We start from the raw sequence: 20,026 nt of genomic DNA on the forward strand, positions 1-20,026 counted from the left end.
GCATTTTCCAAAAGTTATTTTATTAAGTTCACAATAAGGTTGCTTCCAAATGGTGCGGAGGTTTGAAAGGAATTCACAGCACTGTTTAAACAGTTACACTTTTTCGTTTCTTAGTTTTAATGATTCACAAGCTCTTCGAACATTTTAATAACTAGTTAATAAATGAAAGCTCTTCTTGAAACCAACTAATACAGTCAAGAAAATAAGTTAAACTCTTAATTTCAAATTCTGGAAATTCAAAAATTCAAAGAAGGACTTCATTTTCAAAACTATTAAAAGTGTGAAGCCAAAAAACCCTTTTTTTTTTTTCATGAAGCGTTGAAATAGTGCATCTGTAAATAATTTAATAACTTCAGAAATGCAAAAGTTTCTCTCCAAATTACACCCCAAATTATGAAATATGAATTCCTATATTATATTTATTTTTCATTATCTTCTGTTGAGAATTTCTTCAACGTTATCCGCTCTGCTGTCTCCAACTAATATTCCTATATAATAATATGACCTTTTGATGTTCCATTTAACTTTATTGTTGAAGTAATCGAACCAAGTTAAATAATCCATATCTATTCAAATGTAGCACAGTAATACCTGTTCCATTATTACAATTACGCTGATTTTACCATTTTAATTATATTATTTTCATTTTATTCAATGGGATTTTTTATGCATTTCTTGAAGTTAATAAATTATCCTGAAATTACTGAACTGAACTTAAGGGATTGAAAAAACATAATATCAAGGTGTGGAACGCAAAGAATGACTGACAGCATTTTTAGTCAGACGTGGAGTCAAACACTTTATCGTTAGGTTGTTGCTTCCATGTGAAGGACTTTCATGGACTCTGAGATCATTGAACTGGTGTCGATTTGTCCGTAGATACCCACCAAAAACGCCTTGTAGAGCAAGATGTCTGCATGTTCTGGAGAGGGAGGGGGGAAAAGAGAACACGGCATCATTCAGCTACAAATGTGCGACAAAGACCCAAACTCTTCCACGGCATGCATTTTTAATTTCTCTTTGATATTTGGGCATATTGGGGCCCGATGAATGTAAAAACAAAGAATTACCTGATTTTTTTTTTTTTTTTTACCTTATTTTTGTTTTTATAAAAAATGAGAGCCACATATGAGGATATTCGTTTAAAATTTTGATAGAACAGTAGCAGTATGATGTCCTCGTAAATGGTTATCAGGCCCTTGTGGAGTAAAATTGAGTATTTTGGTCTAAATAACCCAAAATGCGATGTCCACATATGTGGACGCCAAGTCCTAGGAGGTTAAATCACTTAAAATATTTAAAAATACACAATTTACAAAATGTTTAATATGCGGTTCGTTTGACCAGAATACCAGCGCAGGACTCACAGAAGTGTCTTCTTACCTTGACAGAGAAGCACATATTCCGGAAGATTCCTTAAAGCAGTCTGCACCACGTCAAAGTTGCCACTACCCATGCAATACATGAAAGTTGGCAGGAAGTCTGTTGCCAGGCTACAACACAAGAAACACACACTCTTATGTAAGCAATCAGAAATTATATAAATATATGAACTAAAGAACAATGACAGATAGAGATCAACGTATTTTTTCATGACTATTGGCCTTTTTCCTCCTCTCAGTTATTGCCACACATTTTCTTTTGCTATCAGCATGTTTTCCTTTGAGTGGTTTGTCCTGAAATGCTTTGAACCTACCATGGATTATTCTGAATGCAGCGTAGGGCGAGACTGAAGGCCATGTTCCGACACAACTCCTCAGGCGAAGTCATGAGCCTCTGCAGATCATTCTACCAACAGAAACACAAGGTGGTGATTGACGTGTTTCACACTGAGACACTGCACTTGACCTTTTTTGTGTCCATTTTCTGTGACTCACAATGAAGTACTGTATGATCTCTGGGCTCCTCCTTGACTTCTCATCCACCTCTGTCAACACCTCCAACACATCTATAGCAGTTAAGGGGGAGAGAAAAAAATGAGTGTATTACTCACTATAGGTATTAAAACACTACATTACTCAGTATGTTGTAGGACATAGAGGAGAGAAGTTACCCTCGACTGCCTCTCCCTTTGACATCTTTTTCAAGTACATTGTCATGTCTGCAGCGCTCAGTAAAAATGAGGCCGATATGTTGACTAAGGGCAGAGAACCTGCAGCCAAGTCGTCTGGTAAAGAGAAAAAAAATGAGATTAAAGAATTCACGCTTTTGTGGAAACCACAGTTTGCATAGAGAAATTACAAAAGATGCTCTCAAAGTGTATCACTGAAAACGTAGCAATGTATTCAGATATACAGTATGCCAGCAGGCACAAGGTGATCACTTGTAGCTTTAGTGTAATTACACATGAGGATCAAATGTGGACAACAGCAACTCTTACCATCTCTCTCTTCTGTAGATACCTCTGCAGAAGAGCTTTTTACAGGCAAAGTGAGTCCAGCTAGGAGAGATTTCAGCTGGACCAAATCTGGATTTTCTGCACACAAACTCCTGAAACGAGAACAGAAAAATTTGCCAAGTCTTTCTGCAGACTTTTTTTTAAGGTGTTTACCCATCAGGAATGCTTTCTAAAGTTACTGCTGCCACTTACTGTAAGATGTCAGAGTGCTTCTGTAGATAAGGAATGGCTGCTGCTGCGTCGTGTGTAATGTACTTCTGTGTAAACTGAAGAAACTTGTTAATGAAGACCAACGGCGAACGTGTCCTCTGGAAATTCTACAAGGCAAGAGAGAGGCACAAACATAAAAAAGACACTATTAAAATCTTATTTGTAGCTCCTTTTGGTAGGATCCCGATACTAAATCCCCTAAAGAAGATTTGGAAACGTGGAGCTACCCACCTGAAGGACCTTCATAAAAGACAGAAGGCAGTCTTGAAGCGCCCTCTGGTGATCACTGTGGAAAACAAGTGGCTGCAGAAGCTCCAGAATAGCGAGTACATTGCTGAAGAATGTCATGTGGTTTTGCTGGCGAAACTCCTGCATGTTTAGGTGCATGCGACCGTGTAGGAGGCCTGCAATCATGGGCAGGTGTCTGGAAGGTCAAAAGAAACAAAAGCGCATCAGTAATCAGCTTAAACACAACACACACATCTATAGTGGTGGATAATTTACAAGCTCATGCAACAAAAAACGGCATCATAGTTTAGTCTTTCTTTTTCACCTGAGTAACAGTACAGGGTGCGATACAGCCAACTTCCTGCAAGCGAGGTTGGCATCAGACACGCGGCTCTCGGCAGACTTTGAGTCTCCTATATCAGCAAGCAGTGTGACCAGGCGATGCACCAGGACATCAAGCTGAGAAACATAACATTTGGCAGTAAGTGGTATGTAGTAGTGAAATTGTGATTTTAAGAATTCAGAAAACATTATTTATTAGGTAGACAGAGACAAAATATTTTACAAAAACACAATTCAGCATTATGAGAACTTTTAGTGGGGACATCAGAGATGGTTTAACCATTAAGCAAAGCTGCAAGTTACGATGTGTGACCCGTTTCTAATACACAACATCATGATATTGCTATAACTAATTGTAGCACTGAATAAAGGGAAATAAGAATAATTACATTTAAAGACACAATCAAATCACTCAATTACTTGTATTTAGTAAGAACTATACCATTCAGTCTACAGTAACATCTTGTTGCAAAGCTGGATCATTATTGGATCCTGGCATGTTGATGTTGTTTATACTTATAGTCCACCTTTACGTCGTTGGATACAAAAAAATACACGAGGAGCCTACACAAGATTAGGCAAGAAGTTCTATAACAGAGGGAAGACATCTTTACCTTGCAGCTGCTGCCATCTGCTGCCCCGCCGCTGCTGAACGTGCTTTCAGGCAGGGCAACGTGCTGGATGACCTCAGGGAAGTGCAGATAGATCTGTAGCAGCAGGTTCTGGCACCTCTTACTCATTGCACTGAAAGCCAAAATAAACAAAACACTAAGTATGCTATATGTTATGGTTCCACCATGAAAAGTTTCTTTGGGAGGCGGGGGGAAGACACCATTAATGCATTATTGGCTTAGAACAGTTCAGTTGTCCATCCTAAAGCTCCAAACTTAGCGAGAAAATAATCAAGAGTTTAATCCCTCATGTTATGGAGTTGTGTCACTTGGACCTTTTTATTTGACAGTAAATGGACGCTTACTTTTTGTGCAGTCACAGAACACTTGTCACAGCTTTTCTGCTCAAGCGAGCAAGAGTCCCACTGACTTTATAATGTAACTTTTATCAAATTCACCCAAACTAATCTTTTTGCAAGTGATTATACACCGAGCTGACGTGACACCAGTTTAAGGAACACGATATAGTAGTTCCCTATTATTTATGTCTGTAGGCAACAACAATTATCATATATTAACACAAGCTATTGACATGAATAGCTTGATGCAATTCAGAGGTATTCACCTTCGAGTCAATGCAGTTTTATAAAATCCTCTTACTTGCTAAGGCTCTTGTCAGGCTCAAATGATGCACTTCTACTAAATGAGCAGTTTATTACAGCTATGCATTAAGCAAATCAGAGCGACCTTGACCAAGAGTAAAACATCGGCTCACTGTTCAATAGTTTCTGTGTAATTGGAATAAACACCAGCTTATCTGTCAGCAAGCTCTCGCAAGAAGAATGCTTAACATACAATCAAGTATTTACTCGACACAAGGCCGAAACCCTCTACTTTCAACATGTTTTTATCCCGCCATATTTTCACTAGCAACCATTTCACCAAACAGCTTAACTGCACTTAAATTACTGTAATTCTGAAGCTAATTTTCCTTGACCTTGGCCAAAGTTTCCTCATTAAAGTGGTTTAATAACCAGAGACATATTCATGAAAGGAGGGTTTGCCTCCACAAAGAGTTGCACCCTGATCTCTGACAGCTAAGTCAGTGCAGGAATTCACAACACAGGCAAGTTTAGAGCTTCAGCCTTAATCCTCTTGCCTTCATTATAATACACTGAGCTTTTAAAGAGATCACAGTACAGACGACTTCTGCTGGTTTTAATTTCACACCAATAGACCTAATTATCAAGTTTTCCCTGGTCCACAGCATTGTGGCTGACAGAGGAAGTCTGAAAAGTTCATCTGCACTGAGAAGGAAAATCTGGTGCGATTTACCCCAAGTTTATCAGCACAGCATAAGAAGGAAAAAATGACTTTCAGTATTGGGGCCAATTAGTGTGATCAATACAATGTGTCACAATAAGATTAATTGACTACTATGGTAAAATATCCACAACTAAATGCAATAAACATATGTGTTACCAACTAAGAATGGATAAAGAAAAAATCAATCTGAAAAAAAAAAAACCCAAAAAGATGAAGAAACAGAGGAGGCGTTGCCGATAAATACAGCAAATTTTTAAATAATATAAACCTTACCTGTCCTCCCATTTTTTTGAGCAGTTGATGAGGTACTCTGATACTTTCTTGATGTCTTCTAAATTTCCATTACAGTACGAGTGAAGGAGGGGCAGTCTGGATTGGATGAGGGAGCAGGGGGCCTGGTCCACACTGTTTTTGTCATCCTGGAGTGTGTCGTGGCTGTTAAGCTCTGATTCTGACAATATCAGGTCCATCAGGCTAATGAGCTCCTCTGAACTGAGCCGGAGAACAAACTTTTCGGTTTTCTTCTAAAAAGACCAAAAGGAGAGCACCAGTCACCAACATCAGCAGAAAAGAAATAAGAAAAAAAAGGTGGTAACTATGAAAGCTTTTGATCCTACTTGAGGGATCTTCTGGTCACGTCCTTGCCAGATACGAGGAATGTGGCTGCACGCCCACAAGAAATCCAGAGCAGAGGATGGGTCCAGTCTAATAAAAGCAGCAAAGTGAAATTTTGAATTCTCTACACATAGGATAATCCTCAATAAAACCTCAAGACTGTGGCAGACAAAGGTTGTGATAAAACTACATACTTGTAGTCTCTGCGCTTGCTGAGAAGAGCACTGATACACTGCAGCAGAGTGGACCAGTTTGACTGATGTGTAAGCAAGGCCAAAAGATAAGGTCTGTAAGCTGGGGTCCCTCGTGCCTGAAACAGATAAACAGTAAGAAAGGATGCATCGCTAATGCCAAGCAAACACCTTCTCTGGTGTGATAAGCCAAGAACACTATCTGCACACAAGCCTTATCTTACCTTGTTGAGGGCAAACAGCAGCTTCTGTTGAAGGTCTGGACACACTGAAGTAACCTCAGGGTCAAGACGCTCCAGCCAATCAACCAGAAGCCCAGAGCTAAGTCCTGACTTTGTCACCTCTGAGCCACTGCCAAAGATCAAACCAAAGGATTAGTTTATACAAATGTAACTCAGCATCTGTTAACTACTAACAGGAGAGCTAAGGCACATCAATAATAATATTTAGTGTTAACAAAGTTGTACTGGTCAATTAGAAACAACAAACCAATTTTGAAGTTGTTACATGGAACCTGTCTTTGTCACCTTTAATTATCATTTTAGCCTCAATAATGACAACAAAGCTTTTAGAGCTACATCCCTTTTCTGACAATTTACAGAGAGCATCCAATAGTGCTATTACTCCCTCTACTTGTACTCCTATCAGAAAATATATAACACAGTAAGCAACTTCTCAGTGGCAGAACTGATTACAGATGTCTTTGATGTCCATAGCACGTGCATCTGAAAAGCCACCACAAAGCTGAAAAGCTAATTCAACGTTAAAATCCAAATGGAGTTTAAAGTATAAGGCCACAGGCAGCAGGCGCTGTTCTGCTATTTGTCCCAGGCAGGCATGTTTGCCATCTAGTCCTGTCAAATATAAATGTTTCTTGCATGACTTGTGAGGGAAATAGAACTGTAGCGCTCACTTATTAGAATCCACTTCCTTTTTCACAGCTCGCTCCTCGCTTTCCTGAAGGAGCAAAGAAATCACCATAGCAACAGAGCCCGCTGTCCCATTCTGTGTACCAACAGTCATCAGCAGAGACAGTAGCTCCTCCAAATATGGCGACTTCACCTCCATCAGCCCTTGTAGCACTGAAAAATATTAATAAGTAGTGTATTTATCATAGGCTTTGGACCACCTTTATATTGTTTAAACACAATAAATGGGAGTATGGGAGTGATAGTTCCTAATTCAAGCTGCTGTTTCTATCTATCTATCTATCTATCTATCTATCTATCTATCTATCTATCTATCTATCTATCTATCTATCTATCTATCTATCTATCTATCTATCTATCTATCTATCTATCTATCTATCTATCTATCTATCTATCTATCTATCTATCTATCTATCTATCTCCTAAACAATCCAGTGACTTCATTATTACCTTTGCCAACAAGTTCAGGTTCTGCATTACATTTCTCTCCAGTTTTCAGCATTGCTATGATGGCTCTCAGTGGAACTTCAGTATCTCTGCGATATGCCAACGCCTCAGCCAGGTGAAGGAAACCTGTACGTACTGCAAAGCAGAGAAACACATTACTCGCAGTTTATAGAAAATGAATAAAGCAGCATCTGCAAAGAAATTACTGGCATACTCACCATCACTGAGCCTGTGCTTGTGAGAGTTCTGTCCAGCAAAAGATCTGAGCAGAGTCTTTAGTGGTCCTGCCTCTACAGTTGGGTTGTCTAACCAGATTAACATCTCAACAATGACTTTGAGAAACAGTGATGAGAAAGCAATGTCCTGGGAAACGAGACGCTGCAAAGAACATGCAGAAAGCAAAAGATGGGAATACTGTATTTAGAAGCTTTATAAAAATACATAGAAATATGAACTGACTCTGCTTGTGTATGTGTGTTCCACCTGATAGAGATGAAGCTGGCGCATAAGAGGGCAGGACAGAGAGTGACTCCGATGCATTGATATTACTATTGGCCCTGCATGAGCAGAAGCGAGCAAGGCTGCAATGGCCTGCAGGAGTCGAAATGCCAAACCACCCTGCTGAATCTGGCCCTGCTTAGCTCGCATTAACTCTTTAGCTAAGGCCTGTTGGAGGGCCAGGGAGACCTGACTGGGAGGAGGGCCATGCCAGCGGGGGTCCACTTTCAAGGGGAAAATCTATAAAGATTAAGAGAAAAAAAAAAGTAGGAGAAGTTACCCAACATCAGTCTCAAAAGAAATAAACTACTTTTTATTTGGATTTAAAACTCAAATAAATAATAAAATTCAGCCCAAAGGAAATTGTAACTTGTCTACTAAGTGAGCTAATAGTTTAAATAATGCCAGAAAGAGTGGAGAAATAAATGGCCAGTACATCCTACCTGAAGCAACATGCCAGTGAGATCATCGTCAGGCCCGACTACAGGAAGCTGAGTGGCTGCTCTCATCTTCACAGAGCTGTGAGGAGTTTCCACTGTAACTTTGGCCTTACTTGTTTCAGATGAATCTGCCGGGAACAGTGCAATAAGAACATTAAATAATGTTGAAAATGCAATAAATTCTGAGGTGTAACTTTGCAATCTACTTCAAATTAAAGCCCAGGGCCGTGTACTGTTAGAAATCAAAGCATAATATGTGGATAAACATTTAATCTATCCAGTGATTTTAATGTTTACTTAAATGTTTTCAGTGTTGGGGAGTAACGGAATACATGTACCGCCGTTACGTATTTAGAATACAAAATATGAGTAACTGTATTCCGTTACAGTTACCGTTTAAAAAGGTGGTATTCAGAATACAGTTACTTTGTTGAAATAAATGGATTACACTGCGGTACTTTCCTGTTTCATTTTGTCGCGGGTCAGGACTGTTTGGGTTTTGTTTGACAGCTACGTTCTGTTGTTCCAGGCGGCAGCGTTACGGTTGCCATGGTTACAGGGCGACGCTCTCTCTCTCTGCGACTGTGTGTTTCCTGGGTGAGAGAGCGCCTTTTCGTTGTTGTTGTTGTTGTGCTAAGCTAACAGGCAGAATGCTACAAGCATAGCTCTAAAGAATGTAGCATCATGTTCAGTGTCGTCCGTGCTGCTGGGAGAATGGACTGCCATATACGTTATGTGTCTGTGAGCGCTAGGAGGGAGAAAAAGGGGAGTGGAAAGGTACGAGCAGTCATCGAGCAAAAACGGGAGCTGGAAGCATGTAAATATAATAATAACCACTGCAGCCAAGAAGAGTGCCTGACGAGCCCAGTTGTAAGTAAGCTATTAAGACTCGACTGTACACCGTGTTCGTGTTTTCCTCCGAAAACAACAAGTTCCGTTGGAGCAGCCTTTCAACGCCTCTCTCTGTCTGTCGCAAGAAAAGTTGACCCACACAACAAAGTAGAGCTATTTTTCGGCTACCAGCCGACAGGGACCCCGCCGTATTATGCTGGGCTTACACTGTGCGATTTTTTCAGTCGCGCGATTCAGCTCCTGCTCAAACTGTACGATTGACTCGCAGGGGTTAGAAGTTCATAGGTCACGATGCAGGGTCTCACACTATACGGCCCGATGCTCTGATGCGACCTGAGTGCTCACACTGTGCGTCCATAAAAATGAAGGTTATAACAGAAATTCTGTCGCTGGCTCTCCCTCTCCATCTTTCACTCACACAGACACACCACCACCATCAACTTTGCTAAATTGCTAATGAAAAACATTGGTCAGGCAGCTGTGATTGAGCAGCAGTGTCGATCCAACTATTTTCACGGTTGTTGTGGTCGTGATAATTTTGTGAGGCCACATCGAAAGGGCTCGGATGGTTCTACAGGTTGTGCCTCCATCGCTTGTGTCCAGATCACACGCTGCACTGCCGTGCTACGCCGTCTTTTTCGCTGACATTTGTGTTTGCGCGTGCGCAGTGTGGCAAACTGCGGTGACACCCTCACGACCAAGCGATTGATGATCGGGAGCTGGTCGTGAGGTGTCAATCGCTTCTCGTTACCCCACGTATACTACACGATGCACGACGCACGATGAAGGCCAAAATCGGGCCGATCGCCAAAACGATCGCACGACTCAAAAATCGGCTCAAAATGGGCCAAAAATCGCACAGTGTGAGCCCAGCATTAGTCAGAGGTCCCTTTACTACAGTTCGGAGTCGCGGACCTTCAGTAATAGTAATAAATCACACAGCAATAGTACATTCACGTTGTTGTAAAAAGCATGATAATATTGTAGCGGGTCAGGGCTGTTCGGGGTTCTGCTTGTACAGTTATGTTTTGTGTATGTTGCCATGGTGACGGGTGACGCCCTCTCGCTGCGACGGTGTGTCCTTTCGGGGTCAGAGGGCGCCCTATGTGTGTTGTGGTTGCCGCGCTGAGCAGTTAGCTAGTGGCAGTGTGTTCTTCTGCAAATGTAATAAACGGCTGTGCTCCCTGGCTAGCTCACGGGAAGCAAGACCAAACGATACCTCCGTCTCCTCCTTGTCTGAACTCGCCACAATATATTAAGTAATCCAAAGTATTCAGAATACGTTACTGTCATTGAGTAACGTAACGGAATAGGTTACAGAATACATTTTGGGGCATGTATTCTGTATTCTGTAATGGAATACATTTTAAAAGTAACCTTCCCAACACTGAATGTTTTACAGGATAAAGACACTGACCTCTGTGTGGAGGAAGAGAGGAACTGAGTAAAGAATGGAAAGTATGCCCCCCAGTGGCCCCTCGCTCATGCTGCACTTCAACCAAATGGGCCATGTAGTCTGTGACAGAGGATATACACAGTAAGATCAATGTTAAACAATTTTAAAAAATCCCCCAAAAAGTAAAAAAACAAAAACAAAAAAACAGGTAGAACACATAAGAAAAGAAAATCTTACGCTTGTCCATGATGTTTTGCTCTAAAGCCTGTGGATCATGGGACACAGCCTGATCCAAGTACTGCAAAAGTTTACTCATACTGGAGACTGGAATCCCAAAAGATTGAACAAAAAGCAGCAGCTGCTGAGCCTCGAGGTCTTGTAAAGCTGATAAAAGGGTACACACACATTCATTAAAAAGTAAAAAATGAATTATTTGATGAAAAACAAAGATTTTTATCCACATGACAAGTTGTACCTGCATCGACCAGTCGTGAGACCTCAGAACGAATCATCCTCAATTTCAACCAATCGGGAAGCAGCAGGGCTTCCTCTGAGGTGTCAACCAGGAAGGCAGTGGGTAGAGGTTTCTTGTCAGGAAACCAAATGTCCAAAAGCATGTGGAAATCACTCTCTCCTGTAATGATACACAGTGCTAAACTTGTTCTTACAGCCCTTTAGCAGTGCTGACAATGTACTTTAAAGCAAACAGGGCTACCTTTGGGTGGTCCCAGAGTTAGCAAGATAACAATAGCATGGACTACAAGAATGTGCATTGTAGCAGTCTCCCCTGTAGTCCAGCGTAGAAACACCTGGTCTTGAGATTCTGACTGTAAAACACAAAATAAAGCATGAAGTTACAAAATAAATGCATCTTTCCCTGGTGTATGTCCCCAGTTTAAGAACAGAAATTACTCTTCGATTTAGAATGACTCTCAGGTGGAAGTTCAATATTTTCTGTACTTGGCTATTCAGTACTAGAATTTTTTTTTCTTTAACTCAAAACTGTTCAATGAAAACAGAAAAATTATTAGTTTACAAGGCCTAAAATCTTAACATTTATTTAAAAGAGGAGCTATTTTAAAAATTTCTGTTAACTTTCTTATCACTTAACTAGACTAGCTTTGCTAGGTTTAAAATAACCCTTATTTATCTTAAACGCAGCATTGGGCAGTTTTATCTCCCTTTAAGACCACCCTCCCTTAAAGAAGGAGGGTGGAGTCTAAAGCCTGAGCTTTTGGATCACAGGGATTACTTTTAGACAATTATTTGAAATCTTTAATAGAGAATCCAACATTGTAACAGTAGTTATATGACTAAAAATGAGGAAAAGTTTAAATTGCTGTGGGCTAGTGAGAAGATCAAGAGAGCAGCATTCATCGCCAGTGCTCACCCAGCTGTAAAGATCCTCGCCCTCCTTGGTCTTCCTCATCCTCTTAATATACGTAGAGAAGATGGAGAGGAAAGCATAGAGCACAGCATCAGACTCAGGTCTGCTGGAGTGTTTGGAAAAGAGGTTGTTCATGATGGTTGAACGCTCGACGATGAGCCGGGCAATGTCCTGCAGAGAGCAAAAGGGAGACCAGACCCATGTCAGCGCTGCTCATTGACAAAAAGAACGGTTTAAAATAAAGTGACATGTGGAAACTCAAGCAACTCGCTGTGATTACCAAAGCCAGGTCATTATGAGAAGCCTGCTCCTCCACTGGTGCATGCTGGGATAGATAGATGAGATAGGCACTGATCGTCTGTGGATCTGTCTCCATGTGAATGGCCTTTAGAAAGTTAACAGACATCAAAACTCTTATTAATCTTCATTAAAGTTTTACACTTATTTCCAGTCCACTGTTGAGAAAAACTGACCTGCTGCAGGGCAGTGGATGTCATGCCCCTGACACTGTCAAACAAAGGGAGCTTGGGGAGGTCCTGTAGCAGCCACTGGTAACCTGGCAAGAGCTCAGCATCTGCAGAGTCTTCTTCCATGGGCTGGTCTCGCTCCTCCCCATCTTTCAGGCCTCCTTCAGTCAGCACCAAAGACAAACCCTGCACACAAATATGCAATGTATATTTTAAATAATGATTTACGTACAACACAACACCATGAAACATTTTTTATCCTTTCAGGACGGTACCTTCATGGCTAAGACTCTTGATGCCACTTGAGAAGAGCTGAGACGGCGCAGGAAGTAATCCAGTACTTCACATGTTGTCTGCTCATCAGCCTTGGGACCTAACAAAAGATCCTGGAGGCGCCCAAGTAATTGCCTCTGCTTTTGTTGTCTCTGACAGGAATAAAGATTAGAAATCATAGGATTAGTCATTAAGTCTTATTTTGTACCCAGATGCAAATTTCTATTATCAAGCACATGTATACATTTTGTATGGAGGGTATGAATTTGGGATGAAGCCGTGTAATTAAGAAATAATGTTAAACTAATTAAAATACTTGTCTCTTCTTGGCTTTCTGCTCTTTGCTTTCTCCTTCTTCATCATCGTCTATGAGCAAGCTGTCATCTGCAGCATCGTGAAGAAGGAATTCACACAGGCATTGCACTGGGAGCACATCCAAGGATCCCTCACTGGACTGGACCAAATCAGCCAACCATGGCATGGACTGAGAAGAAGCCTGTAAGGGATTGAAAATATACATTTTAACACTGACATTACAACAGCAACACAATTTATATTTTCTTCCAAGTCAGTCCCATTCAACCAATCAGTCTGGATGTGAGAGGTAGGGTACACCCAGAACAGTTTGCAGGGGTTACACAAAGAGAGAGACAACCACTCACACTAACAACTTAGAAACACCAAGTAAAGTACAAGTACATGCACTTCTGGGGAGAATCCACACAGGTACAGGGATAAATATGTAAACTCTACTCAGAAAGGCCAAAGACAGCAAGAGGATTTGAACCCAGAAGCAATGGTACTAACAACAACTCAACCATGCTAAAGCTTACAGCACTCATGTGGTTTCCCATTCAAATACAAACCAGGTCAAACCCTGCTTAGCTCTTGAGATCAGATGAGAATCGGGCACACTCAGGGTGGTACAGCCTAAGCCCCAAGCCAAGCTAATATAGCTAATATGCACATCATATGTTTGTTGAGGCATAATCTAATCTTTTATATCTAATATAATTATAATCTAATATTACATGTTCTTGGAAACATTAGATAAGTACTGAAGTCAATATAATACAACAATGACCAGGTCATTTTGGACATTTTAAAACGATATGTTCCATGTAATGCCTTGAATTTGGTCATTGTTTGGCAATTACTGAAGATGAGTTTGAAAAAAATTTCAGTCGCAACAGACAAAACTCACTGATTAATAACATAAACTGCTGCTCTTTTTCAGTACTGTGGCTGAACTGTCGGGACTACAACAAAAAAACTGAAAAGGGGGAAAAAAACAGGTTATTTTATGGAGATGGGGGGGGATGCAGAGTTTGGGAGAGTTATTGAAATGGTCATTACCTGTCTCTGGATGATGTTGAGAAGAAAGTCGGGGTTGCGACTGCGGCAAAGGAGGTGACCGAGACGCAGAGACTGGTTGAGACTTTTAACCTGCTCCTGGACCTGAGGGGGAGGTCTACGAGGAGGTCCCCTAAACACAAACACCAGCTATGATTCTGACCAGCAAATAAAAGCTAAGATTATTTGTTATGACTTCATTCACATTGTGATGCAAAGATATTAAGCTTATATAATTTTTTTCAGTAAAATAGGGGATTTCAAATGTCCTAATATATGAGCAAAAATGTTTCATTCTAGTATGGGTGTCCACTCTCAAATAACTGTCTTGGTATCTTACTGTGGGTCCAGACTGGTAAGCTGAGACAAGAGCAAGCTGTTGCTCTCCGTGATGGTCTGTTTGGTTGAAGCTGCAGCCAAGTGGCTCTCAAAGGCTAAAATCTCTTGTTTCTCTCTCTGGGAGATCTGTAACTCTCTGTTGATCATCTCTGTTTTTGTGTCCTCATCCGCAATGGTACAAGGAGGGTATGTATAGTTACTATAAAACCACAGAGACAAAAGTGTTAGCCAATCAGAATTATTACATTTAAATAATTTAACTGTTACTGATAACCTTTACTTACTTTGTCATAACCATCTCCATAAGCATTTTTAGGGTGGGATATCCATCCCAGGCAGCCAAACCTAAAAGAAAAAAAGATATCAGACACCATATCTGTCAACAGATACCTATAACAATTTATCTTATATGAAGATGTATGTAAATATGACTGCTGTACCTATCTTCTGAGGGTTAAATGCAGCCACAACAAGCAACAATAGCCATGCCTTCCAATAGAGTGTGGATATTGCCAAATTTGGTGGTTGGTACCTTAAACAAGAGTAGTCATTTGTTACTTAAGTCTGTAAACAGTATGACCTATATGTGTTCTTAAAAGCCATTAAGGATAAGTGACATACCCAGCAGGCAGTTGAATGTTCTCTGGGTGGTGGTATGTACACAGATTCAGAACAGCATCAATGAGCTGGATCCTCTCCACTCTCAGGACCTCGAGATCTGCTTAACAAGAAACAGGCAGACAACTCAGCAGCACGCATCGTGCCAAGAAAACTATAACAATGAAAATAGTCTTTCCTTTGTTACTAACATTACTTAGCAGACGTAAAAAACATAAAAGTTGCCCCTTGAAATATTTATGGCAGCTCATTAAAGAGAGGCACAAGTGTTTAACAAATCTACAAACATTCGACTAGAGTTTATCATAAATAACTTTAACAGCAGACATAAACATTTACTACCAAAATGGATCTTCCACAAACCATCTGACTGAACTCCGGCAGCTCTCTTAACCAGGTGATCAGCAAGCTCCATTGCGTCTGCCGGGCCCAGAGGCAAATCACGTGACAGCCCGATCACCAGAATACGCATCAGAGTGTCCTCCAAAAGAGGAACTTCAGAACAAAGGCGAAGGAAGAAACTGAGGAATGAAAAGAAAAAGTCCATAAAGTTACAGAAGCTAAAAAAAATTAAGAAATAACAAAAAGCAAATTATGTGCAACTATTTCAGGGTTGCTCACTTTCTGTCGCTCTCCGGAGGCCAGTTGTCCCACTTGTAATATGTCTCAGGCTGCTCTGTGAAAAGCACTTTGTGAAGGCTGCAGACATGAAGCAGATAAATGATTTATAAAGCAGCAAAAATATTTCCACGTGGACAATCGACACATCTGCTACAGATACTGACCAGTGAACGTAGTCTTTTGCACCAAGTTTGCTGATGGTAGGAACAACAGTGTGAAGCCACCACACAGCATCTCTCTGGATGGCAGCAATCTGATTCTGAAAGGACCTCAGGACCTCAAGATCTGAAACAAACCAGACACATGTTTAACCCAAGCCAAGTCGAGCTACTTTAAATACAGCAGAAGGACAAATAGACAGAACGCACTCTTCTTCTCTCCTTTGTCCCATGCAATGCCTGCTTCCTTGACCTGAGCGGTGATGCCCAACATCATAGAAACAGTGAGTAAATCTGTCACCTGGATGACAAATCGCTCCTATGGGAGAAATAACCAAGTTTAAATGCATGAACGAAACAGCTTCAACAAAGTAGGCCTGCTGAATTTTCATATCCACTGACTTTAAACTCCATGTCAACATAGCTGGCCTCTTTTCTCTCCTGCATCAAACCAAAGCAAAAGGACTGAAAGTTGATCTCATGCTTAGTCTGTTTGATGATTTCTCTGAGCAAAGCTCTTGAGGCACGAAGGTAATCATCTTTATTGGTTAACAGGTCCTGGAACACCATTGCCAAGAACTGCCGAGACAAAGATAAAATTAAATGCAGAGTTTATTAAAAAATAATTTCATTTCTGTTGAAATTTTTCCAAACGATCTAGTTTTACCTTTGGAGCTTGCTCTGGGCTGTGCTGCAGCACTGTATGGAGGACTTGCATGTTGTTGGGATTCCGGGCATTGGACAGCTCATTAAAGATGACGAGCTTCACCATAGTTCCCAGGTTGTCTCTGTGTGCATTTAGTAGCTCCCTGCAAAGATATACCCAAAGCTCCGGTTAGTGCGAATTACTGACTGTGATGACAAAATAGATGTGTGACAATAAGAACAACTTTACAGACCTGACACACAGCATGTAATGATTAAGAAGAACTTTGGGTTTGAGTCGGATCTTGATCAGGTTGGAGATAACCTCCATGTCATCTGCTCCGTGGGTGTTGCAGTTCATGCACAAAGACATCAGGAGGTCCTGAGCTGGGCGAGTCAACTGCAACCACAGAAAAACGTAAGCTAATGCTTAGTCGCCTACTTTTAATGTATTGCAATAGCTGTATCTTTAGAGGCCACATTTCACCTTTTATTTACACAAATCCTGCAACATATTATTAGTACAACTATATAACACTATGGATTTATTTAACACAGCTGTCAGTATCAAGGGTTTCACCTTTGGGTTCTGGAGCCACATCTCCAGCCTTTGCACCGCCATGAGTCTTGCCTCTTTGTAGCCACATGTGGCTGTGAGCAGACGCAACAGATTTCGGGACACATTGTCCATCGGCTGCCTGCGGTTCAACTGATCCCTGAGGACATCAAGCACATAGTCCTCCACACTCTCTGCAAGTTCGTCATACCTACAGGTTTCCAGTGAATAAGAACAATAAACACAAAATGATCAAGGAGCTCAGTGCATTGTTTCAATCATTTTTCATTGTTCAATTGTGAAAATGTAACCGCGTTACCTATATATGCTGTAAATCTGAACACACAGACTGTACGCTATGGCCGTCACATTTATGTTGGTAGCTTTCATACCTTGGCATAACCTGCCCTTCATCCTCAGGGCTGAGTTTCTCCTCAGCTATCAGCAACTCAGTCTGGCTGTCATCCTCATCTGGGGTTGATGGATGAGGGCTGCTACCTAAAGATCAAAAGCAGCATGACCAATCAGCACTTGTTTCTGACATCAGTAGTCCTGACTTACAGAAACCTGAATGTACCATACCTGCACTCAGATCTCCAGCAGAGCGGCCCGTATCAGCCTGGAGCAGCATACTCTTTGGGGGCATTTTTGTTCCAAAAGCAGTCTGAATGTTGTCAACAAAATTCTTACAGTGAGAGCTGTCCACCCAGATTCTTTCACCCAGAGAGTCCTCAATGTAAACCTGAAAGTATATGTCAGAAGGACAAATTATAAGAAGAGCTCATGCATGACAGAAATGTGTTTGAATTTTGTGGGTGTTCTCACTTTGACAAATATCTCTGGCCAGTTCTCATCCTCCTCGTATGCTGCCATCAGCAGATTGCATGCCAGAACAGAGACCAGGCTGTTGCCTTTTGCTTTAAAGTTGATAGAAGCATCCCTACGCAGGAGGCTGCACAAGGCCTAGTGACACAAGTGTAACACATGGAAAGTAACAAAGATTTTGTCAAATCAGTGAGGTTCACTTGGCGAAATATTGCAATGCTGATATACATTATTCATCTGTGTATATGTACTGAAGAATAACTGTGTTAAAATAATTACCTCAATAATTCCCTCAGTTGCAAAAACATTGGGCTTGATTTTGGCCAGAAACATGAGGCTAAGGTAAAGTGTGATGTCGGGCTTGGCTCTGTTCATCTTGAGCTGTTTCACTGCTCCACACAGCAATCCCTCAATGCGATCGTCATTTCCTTCTGATTCAGCAGCTTCAATCTCGTCCAACAGCACTGCTGGAGAAACTGCCACAGAGAAACATATTTTTTTACTTTCCTTGTCAGTTGTCACCTGAAGATTTTCTGACATTCCTATCTCAAATTTTACAACACTTCAGAAATGCACAGGCTTCAAAGTTACCTTCAATAGGTACTACTGATGGCTCCTTTATTGAGGGCGATATAGCCCTCTTGTCCACTGCAGCAACATCAGCGAGACGTCCAAGGGCACTGACAGGAGGGGTGGTGGATAGTTTGGGCCGCTTAGTTAGGTTGGCTAGCCCTGATGAGGATGGCAGAGTGGAGGAAGTCTCTCTCTTGCGGTCAGCAGGTAAATTTGTAGAGGTTGCCTTCAGGAGGACAGCAGGGGCTTTTGGCTCTCCTCCCTGGCTCTTAGAGCCCAGAGCAATAAAATCTCCTGTAGGGGGATGGCCTGCAAAAATGCAGATGTTACAATTTTAGTTTCTCGTGCCTAGGTGCTATTCAACATGGAACACACAGCTAAGATTGGATTTGGTTGCACAAGTAGTCCGACCTGATGGTTTCGCTGCACTGGGGCGCCTAAGAGTTGTAGGCTTTGGACGATTCATATTTACTGGTAGGCACAATTACAATCAAAGTAGAGCGGGAGACATGTATGTGTCATATGTGTAGCCTGTGTAAAACAAAACAATAAATAAACATGAGGTTAGTAACAACAGAAAAGTTAAAAACCAGTAATAAATAGCAGTTTAAATCGCTCTAAATCTCTACAGCTAGTAAATCAAAGCATAAGAAGACTAGCAAGAAGGATGCGTTCAATGCCGCTTAGCACTATAAAGGTTATTAATTACATGTTTACAACACACAAGACAAAAAAATGCTAGGCTAACAACGAAAACTATGGCTAGTATGACTACTAGCACGACGTTAAACGTTAACACTGACAACTAACAGGCGTTAGGTTTCATTTAATTTAAATCAACCGTAATTCGTTTAATTAATATGCTCAATAAAAGTCATACTGATATGATACCTGGACGATATACTTCACACAAAAAAGTCATTCACCGCCTCAAAGCTATCAGACAGACAGAGCCGTGGTGGCTTCTTTTTCTCGACTGAAATTACTCGATAATACCAACAAGTAACAAGTAACAAGCGCCACCAAGCGCCAGGGAGGATCATGTACATCTACTTTGAGCGTCACCTCCGTATACGAACTTGCTCTCTTCTCTCAACTTTTTATTATTAAGGCATTTCCAATCAGTTCAAAGTAAAATAGTTCGTCGTATCCTTAAATGTCTATGAAGCAAACATTTGTGTGTAATTACTTTTACAGATTAAAATGGTTAACTCTTCCAATCATGATGGTATTTTTATCTTTAACCCTCATCTGTAATATTTACGACAGAACTGCGCCATCACAGTTTTATGATTTTATTCCCCAGCTTCAGTACCAGTAGACGTGGTTTACAATATGTAAAAAAAAGTTTAAAATCTAATAATAAAAACTATATATGTTTAGCCAGTTTTATTTGCGGGGAAAAACTTATCATTTAATCACATCTGCCTTGGTAGACATGACAAATCTTCTCCTATAACTTTGTTTAAAACTTTGTAACAAGTTTTTTTTAACCGGAAGTCGTATTGTGTCATTGTTCCTGTAAGCTGACGAGCCAGCGGTGATCGTCAGAGGGCGTCCTTATACAAAATAACGACATTATAGATTCATAATACATAACTGTTTCCATTTACTGTTGATATAGCATAGATAATGTGTGTATAATGCTGTCACAGTACTATCTATGCTAATGTAATACACGTTAAAGGAAACGTGCTGTACACCACAGGGTTTGCACCATCACAGCAG

The 20,026-nt window shown here is 40.9% G+C and overlaps 1 protein-coding gene across 3 annotated transcripts; it reads right to left on the reverse strand.

The window, feature by feature from the left end:
• Window positions 1-19,335, reverse strand: ints1 (integrator complex subunit 1). Of its 3 annotated transcripts, none has more exons than XM_085271716.1 (48): window positions 19,190-19,335; window positions 18,710-18,829; window positions 18,317-18,592; window positions 18,005-18,201; window positions 17,726-17,863; window positions 17,483-17,642; window positions 17,293-17,398; window positions 16,925-17,111; window positions 16,599-16,744; window positions 16,367-16,508; window positions 16,102-16,278; window positions 15,910-16,018; window positions 15,706-15,826; window positions 15,542-15,619; window positions 15,284-15,441; window positions 14,924-15,023; window positions 14,743-14,834; window positions 14,587-14,647; window positions 14,304-14,501; window positions 13,967-14,096; window positions 12,927-13,106; window positions 12,613-12,762; window positions 12,344-12,523; window positions 12,151-12,255; window positions 11,874-12,041; window positions 11,199-11,310; window positions 10,959-11,117; window positions 10,721-10,867; window positions 10,505-10,603; window positions 8,239-8,363; window positions 7,781-8,035; window positions 7,516-7,675; window positions 7,301-7,432; window positions 6,835-7,003; window positions 6,146-6,272; window positions 5,925-6,040; window positions 5,733-5,820; window positions 5,389-5,639; window positions 3,793-3,922; window positions 3,162-3,295; window positions 2,840-3,032; window positions 2,591-2,715; window positions 2,381-2,490; window positions 2,054-2,167; window positions 1,878-1,948; window positions 1,697-1,788; window positions 1,384-1,493; window positions 1-922 (listed from the first exon to the last, which is right to left on the reverse strand). In XM_085271716.1, the coding sequence occupies exons 2-48, from the start codon at window positions 18,762-18,764 to the stop codon at window positions 807-809; spliced, it is 6,549 nt and encodes a 2,182-aa protein (XP_085127842.1). In that variant the 5' UTR covers window positions 18,765-18,829; window positions 19,190-19,335; the 3' UTR covers window positions 1-806. The 3 variants fall into 3 exon arrangements, with proteins under 3 accessions (XP_085127842.1, XP_085127840.1, XP_085127839.1); XM_085271714.1 differs by having other exon boundaries at window positions 14,924-15,020; window positions 18,317-18,607; XM_085271713.1 differs by having other exon boundaries at window positions 18,317-18,607.
• Window positions 19,336-20,026: the final 691 nt, after the last annotated feature.

This window comes from Mchenga conophoros, linkage group LG4 (assembly GCF_057382185.1).
Source record: "Mchenga conophoros isolate Kocher_MC1m ecotype Shallow Benthic linkage group LG4, M_conophoros_male_GT1.1, whole genome shotgun sequence".
NCBI lineage: Eukaryota > Metazoa > Chordata > Actinopteri > Cichliformes > Cichlidae > Mchenga > Mchenga conophoros.